The sequence below is a fragment of the Drosophila sulfurigaster genome, chromosome 2R (genome assembly GCF_023558435.1).
Source record: "Drosophila sulfurigaster albostrigata strain 15112-1811.04 chromosome 2R, ASM2355843v2, whole genome shotgun sequence".
NCBI lineage: Eukaryota > Metazoa > Arthropoda > Insecta > Diptera > Drosophilidae > Drosophila > Drosophila sulfurigaster.
The window spans coordinates 3,975,687-3,983,161 of NC_084882.1; the positions used below are offsets into that span (position 1 = coordinate 3,975,687).

At 30.9% G+C, this 7,475-nt stretch overlaps 1 protein-coding gene across 1 annotated transcript; it reads left to right on the forward strand.

Moving 5' to 3' along the window:
• The first annotated feature begins 2,132 nt into the window (after window positions 1-2,132).
• Window positions 2,133-5,486, forward strand: LOC133837372 (ubiquitin-conjugating enzyme E2 G1). The gene is made up of 3 exons (XM_062268110.1): window positions 2,133-2,372; window positions 3,820-3,922; window positions 5,046-5,486. Exons 1-3 carry the CDS (start codon window positions 2,327-2,329, stop codon window positions 5,401-5,403), a joined length of 507 nt encoding a protein of 168 aa, XP_062124094.1. The 5' UTR covers window positions 2,133-2,326; the 3' UTR covers window positions 5,404-5,486.
• Window positions 5,487-7,475: the final 1,989 nt, after the last annotated feature.

Genomic DNA, 7,475 nt, shown 5'->3' on the forward strand with positions numbered 1-7,475 from the left:
GAGCAGAACTCAAATATAAAACTAAACAAAAACCGATGTCGCCCCTTGATATAGCTAATTTTATTATCTTTTAGTGTTTCGTCTTTTTTTTAAGTTTTTCATACCACCGCACCAAAAAACTCGGACCTTTCCGTTCAGTTCGAATGTTACGTTCGCCCCCTGTTAAAACCCATAACCAAATAATCACGAGATATTTTATAGATGTGACAACGAAAAATTGCTCACCACTCATCAAACAGCTGACAATTATGGGCGCCAAAGTATGAAAATAGAAATAAAAAAATATATTTAGCCTTTTAGAACAAATCTCCAGTAATCTCCTGGATGATATGTTGTTTGAGTTGTGGCATTTTGGAGCGGCCATATTAGAAAATTTTGCACATACTTTTCGGTTCGAGGCGGTAGAAACGCCAAAACGGAACTTGGACGAACGTAAAAGAACTGAGTTGCAGTGGAAACGGGGCAAAACACACATCTTTCACTCACATTTAGAATCCCTTTAGTAATATCTTTTAGTTTTCGGATAAGTTCAAGAAATATGACACCCTGCGGCATGGAACGATGTTTCACACTTATAAAGGAAATAGAAATTAACAGCCGCGCTCCTTCGCTTTTCGTTATCGTTTTGGGACCAAAACCGAAATTTTCGTTTTTAGGTGCTCCAGTTTTCAAAAGTTTTTAGACATCGTTTTGTTATCGGAACGTTTCATTTCTTACTGCTGAAACAGCTGATTTGTGTTTTGGTCAGAAATAAACAAAGCGAATAAATGCCTTTCATATTTTCAATTTTCTGCGTGGACAGAACTCACATAAGAATAATTTTATCACGCATAGATAAATTACTCTTTCCCCGGCAGTTAGCTGTTACCAACAAAAAAAAGGGGATGCCACCTTATTAATCGATTTCATTCCGGTGGTTTCAATTACTTTTTTATGCAATTTTATTATGTATGTAATTTAATTAAACAGATTAATTAAAAAAGAAAAACATATTTTACCCAACTTCATCAAATTTAATGCATTATATATCTATTTTTAACTTGCTTTTTCATTCCACCAAAAGCTTAAGCGATAACTCATAGTTTCGGATTTATCGGTCGCTCACCGAAACCAAAATTGATGATTACATGCCTAATTTATCTTCTGGCGGTCATAAAAGAACGATAATAAACCAATGAGTCAACTAATTTTGTTTTCCTTTTGCAAATAAGATTCGATTTAATTTTCCTTTTCATTTCGGCAAGACACACTTGGTCGTTTTTTAATTCAAAAGAATCTTGTGAGAGTGAAAACGGGAGCAACAAATTTTTTATTTTCATTTTGCCACTTTCATGCATGTCATTGGCAGTGTAAGTATTTTAACCTTATACATAAAAAAAAGGTTACGCTAAAGTAATTTTCTTCTTTTCAGAATATACTGAGAGCTGCGGTTGCGCAGTCAATAGAAAATATTTTGTTTGTCTAGAGAAAACAAAATTAACAAATTACCAAGCTAGTCCAATACTCTGTGCAATGCAATGGAGACTTTAAAACCGTCTCCACTTCGGCTCTGTGGCATCAAAAATCGCCCAAGATTTATTTTCGGTTGGAATTCGAAGGTTTCGATTTTTGTGGCGCCCCGTATATAATTGTTTTTATTCTAATCAAAATTAATGAGTTTACTAAATTGGCAAGAACTAAAATCTTTACTTTATAACATATTAATACAAGTAAATCAAATATTATTTTATTTCTATTATCGTTTCCAGCTCTGTTCTATTACTACCAACAGCTAAGAGCTAACGATCAGAAATCATTCTGCTAAAACAAATTTGAATTTATCTGTAATCTATAAAGGTAAATTAATAATGTAACTTAGAGCTTGTTTCTTTATAAAAACATTTATCAACACGTTTTGAAACGATCAGCTTTTGAACAAAGACACGAATTTGAAAAGCTCCGCTATTTCCCCATGCATAAATCTAGCAGTCATTGTCGCATCATTGATGATGCGGCTTCATCATACGTTGTGGCCGCGTCAGAAATAGAAAAACGTGTCCGGAATCACCCTTGATATCCAAAATGTCATCAAAATCACAAAGTGGAAACTAGTTACAGGAATCTAGCTTTGTGAACCGTTTCATGAACCAGATCACAATGGATTTTTTTTTCCACATTGTTTCACTAAATTACGTTTTTCCGTCTGCAGAGAATGAAAAAAGTATATTGTCGGCTTTCATATTAAATAAAAAAACCTCCGTTTTAAGCAGGCATTGTTTGAAAATTCAAATTTATTAATCTGTTAGAGGTGGATGCTAGCATATAATACTTCAGAAATTAATTTAAAATGTCTGAACTTCAATCATCATTGCTATTAAAGAAACAATTAGCAGGTATGTTTCACATGTTTTATTCTTAATATGTATGTATAAGTACATATATCTATGTATATATCAGAACCTGTGAACTTAATAGTGAGCACTTACATATTATAAAAAGTATGTCCATTTTTCGAACATGCTTGTTTAAGAATAGATCTTATATGTTTATACGTATTTATAAGTCGACATGTAAGTACTTATGTACGTATGTATAGAATATATATGCATAAGTCAAGGAACGGACAACTGGAAGTATCAATGATGTATGCGTGGAAGACAATATACATATGTATTGTTGTTCATTCAATTCAATTATGCTCTAATATTTTTTTAGTTACATATCTTGTTTGATTTGCATATGTAAAAATAAAAACAAATGCATATGCACTTGTGTGTTAATCACACTTCGTTGTGTGCCGGTCCTTATTTAGTATATTTTTTGATTATTGATTATTCATCCAATAGTAGAAAATCATTGCCTTGTAAGAATCAGAATGTTTGTAATACATATGAATGTATGTATTTTTTTAAATGGATGTAAATATTCTTGGATATTTGTGTGGATAACGAAAAAAACATTTAAAACAGACAACAAACATCAGAAGAAAAAATTGTTTAGTCATTATAGCTGAAGCATTTTTGAGTAATATTTTTGTATATGGATGGCTTACAAATCGCGCTAGTTGCCACGCCCTTGCGAACGTAAATATATATGAATACCGTCGTAAATAATGTTTAATTATAGATTCATTTGTAGACCCTTTTGTCGAAAAATGACAATAGTTCTCAAGCTCTACGAAAACGTATCTCAGTCAATTGGTAACACCATATATCCATATCTATTCATTACTCTGTCAGGTGTCAGGTTCTCGACTTCGGTTAACAGTTTCCGATCTCAAGATTTTATACCTTTTTAATATTTACAAATCTGTAACCCTGATTGAAAAACGGAAGACAATAGACAACAATCGTGTGAAGAAAGAATGAGAAAAGGCGTTTGTGTTTGTACACGCTGCGTGCATCAGCAATCGTATGCCTTAATATTTTATAGCTACATTTTAATTCAAAAGCCGCTCTATTTGGCCCTTATAAACTAAACATAACATAAACAAAATATTACCATAAATATGCTAAACATAACATAAACAAAATATTACCTTAAATATGCCAAATTTGTGACTACTCTACATTCCAAGTAACGTCAGACCAGGCAAAGGGAGTTTCTTCGAAGTTTTGACTAATTATAATGATCAAACCAAATTAAGTGTTAGCTGTAATTTACAATTTTAAATACAATTCTGATATTTTAATCGACCGATAGAAATTGAGTCTCTAATATAATGATAATCTCAAAAATCGTATTGTAACGTTTTCTGAAGGCGCATGATAGAAGAAAACTGTAATTAGTTATTATACATAAAATATATACAAAATTATAACAATACAATTTTTTTTTCAGAACTAAATAAGAACCCAGTTGAAGGTTTCTCGGCTGGATTAATTGATGAAAATGATATATTTCGTTGGGAAGTTCTGATAATTGGACCACCAGACACACTTTAGTAGGTTTATTGCAAAAAATATATTATTATTATAGTTATTATTTTACGGATACCCAAAGCAGTTAAATATATAAATGTTATTATAAATTACTAGTTCTAACTAATGCTTTTAACAAAATTTCGGATTTGAAATTATAATTTAAACTTTGTTTTTTTCATTCGTTCTAAATACGAAGAATTAAAATAATTGTACTTTTCAAAATTATTGGAAATACAAATAATCAAATTGACCTCAAACTGGAAGGCTACTGTATTTTTGATTGCGTCCTAGTATTCGCCGTGTTTCCGCTAAAATTATTTAAAAAAGGTTTTAACTCCCAGTTGTTCAATAATACATTTTATTTAATGTCTGCGTTTTTACCACCCGAATTTGGCAATATTTCTTTATAACTCTGAATTATTTAGTGTTATCGAAATCACACGCTAAATTCATTGTAAACATTTTCTTCGAATTAGGAAAAAAAAAAATTTCCCAATAAAAATAAATGATTTAGGAGATTTTATTTGCAGTTATTCACGGTAGTTAATTATATAATTTTACCTTTTATTTATAATTTATAGTTTTAGAAGGTAGGTAGCATAGAACTGCAAAACTCACTAGCTTGTACGTCGTTTTTGTTTGCATGAGTAATATTAGACAAGTTGAGCGTTGTTCTTGTTCAAAATAATGATTGTTGAACCAAATGAGCAAGCGCCCGAAATCATTACTTTGAACACGAGCCGAACAAACTCTGAGTTAAACGGAAAATCGCATGCACCTGAGTAGATTTATAATCGACAATGAAACTGAGATTATTATTATTCGATAGTTAAGTACGTACCAATGTTTTTCATTCGCCCGAAGCCGTTCTCTGGGGAGGTAGGGTACTATTGTTCCTATTAGATGTACACAGGATTTTGCTTACAGAAATTTTAGAATTCATTACACCATTTCATTTGATAATTTCGAAAATATGTAAATAAAAAAAAATAAAAATTTCTAGAAACTTCACAAAATTTATAACTTCAAGTGAACAGTACATTTGTACAGTTTTGGTCGCGAAATTGTTGAAAACTATAAATAATACTTTAAAATATATTAAAATTTTCTATTTATAAAAATTATTTTGTCTTTTTCCTACAGCGAAGGAGGTTTTTTTAAAGCGCATTTGTATTTTCCGAAAGAGTATCCATTGCGTCCACCACGTATGAAATTTGTCACAGAAATATGGCATCCAAATATTGAGAAAAATGGAGATGTTTGCATATCAATTTTGCATGAGCCTGGAGATGACAAATGGGGTTATGAAAAAGCATCAGAACGTTGGTTGCCGGTTCACACAGTGGAAACTATCTTGATATCCGTGATATCAATGCTTGCAGATCCTAACGATGAGTCTCCAGCAAATGTTGATGCAGCCAAGGAGTGGAGAGAATCTTACACTGATTTCAAACGGAAAGTGGCCCGCTGTGTTCGGAAAAGCCAGGAGGAGTGTTCGTAGAAGCTGGATTTGCTCTATATTTGTATATTTATATAAAAAATTTGATACATTAAAAGGAATAATTGAATTAATAGACACATAAATTAGCATCTTTTAAACCAGTTATTTGAATTATTGCCTTATAGAGTAATACATTGATTATAGCGAAAGTTTGCTAGGGGCCAGATCTTGAGAATATGGATGCAGAAGTCATTCAAAGCCCAACTCAAGAGTATTTGCTATCCTTTTTTACGGACGTGACCGTTTTTCTGAGATGTCGGTCATTAAAAGCTCTAATACCGTTATTTCATAGTCAAAATACAGACGACAGAACTGCAGACCAACGTTTACCTGACTTTTTAACTGAAAGCCAGCAAAAGTCCTGTTGTTTCGCAATCATGTTACAACGGTTCTTGTGCTGTGAGTTTTCGTTCCAAAACTAGAATTTATGTTTATATCAAATAAGCTTTCACATGCAAAAAAATAGACAACCTATTATTCTGTACTCATAGCGGCAAAGTGAAGAGAAGTATCAAGATAGGTTTAAAAAAAATTAAAAAGAAAGATTAGAAGTTATTTTCTTGGGAAGAGAATAATTATTAATATGGTTCGCAAGACTATACATGAAATTTAAAATCAAAAATATACAAGTTGCAATAATATGTGCTTGGGATATTGCCATAGAAATAGGCAATAAATGTGATTTCATCTGTTTTTTTTTTTTTTAACAATTTCATTTTTTAATAGGAAAATGTTTGAGCGGTGTGCCCATAAAATGTTTTTTTTTTTTTTATAATTTCCGTGCCAAATTTAGGGTCCTAAAAGTTTCTAAAAACGGTCACTCTAAAATTTGTGGAGCTTGCGAAATATATTGCTTTTTCGATATATTCCCGACAACACAAAAACATCTGAATCGGAATACTTCAATTTCTAAACCTGTTCACCTAAAAGTTACAGACATCTGCGACTGATAGTCTTTTATTTCATCACTATAGAATATAAATTCACAGAACTTTTTGTATATTGCCCACTCATAATACTGAAACATTACTACATTAGCGTATAATAAGTTTTTGAGTTTTAAAATTTTTTCTATTTTATTCTTATTATACCCGTTACCCATAGGGCATAACTTTGTGCTTGTAGGAAATGTATGTAAGAGGCAGAAGAAGTCGTCTTCGACCCATAAAGTATATAGATTCTTGAAACTCGTAATTTTACAGCTAGAGCCGTTTTGTATATGGGCAATTCTCAAAAATGGTAAACCATGACCGAAAAAGAAATCTTCACATTCATCGTATTTTTTGTATAATGTCATAAAGAAATATCAAATTTTCATAATACAATGGATCCGTAGCATATCTCCGTTGTTTTTATAAAAAATTTGCCTGCAAACTGAAAAATGTAATTTTTTCACTTTTAGCTCCTTTTGTATGCATTTTATGTTTTATTATTTCACAAAGAAAACATATGATATGTTTGCTCTTTTCTACCAAATCTCTTAATAGCAATCCAATAATAAGATAAAAATGCAAAGTGAGCGGAAAAATGTTCAATTAACTGTTTATTTTATTTTGCTTCTTATCTATGTTCAAATCGTACGTTCGCGACCAAAAACATCATTTTATTGTAATTGCTCCGCAATAAGTGCAAGCAGGTGAATGAAACTTCGCGTGTTAAGTGATTTTGGTATATATATTTTAAATATTTTATATTTATATCGTTGGGGTTACTCTAACCAATCTTTTTTTATTGATTGTCAAAGTAGCGTACGTTCGCGACCTTACTTATAAGCATATGTCGATTTTTACTAGCGTCGCATGGATTAAAAAAAAAAATTTTTGTTTTTGTTTTTGAAAACTATGTCGTTTGCAGTTACTTATTACTTGTTAGTTATTACTTATTATTTATTACATATTTTTCTTGCTATTAATAAATTTCAGTACATATTTCATATTTAATAAAAATTTATTTTTTTGCTTTTAAATGTTATTAGACACATTAAATTGAGTTAAATCCGTTTGTTTTATGAAATATGAAGTTATTAATAAAAAAGTTGTGGTAAAATAAAAATTTAATAAATAATACAACAT

Bases quoted from the DNA above. Each gene is read 5' to 3' on its own strand.
- LOC133837372 (XM_062268110.1), top strand. From the start codon at position 2,327: ATGTCTGAACTTCAATCATCATTGCTATTAAAGAAACAATTAGCAG. The intron at 2,373-3,819 runs GTATGTTTCACA...TTTTTTTTTCAG, and splicing joins ATTAAAGAAACAATTAGCAG to AACTAAATAAGAACCCAGTT. The intron at 3,923-5,045 runs GTAGGTTTATTG...TTTTTCCTACAG, and splicing joins GGACCACCAGACACACTTTA to CGAAGGAGGTTTTTTTAAAG.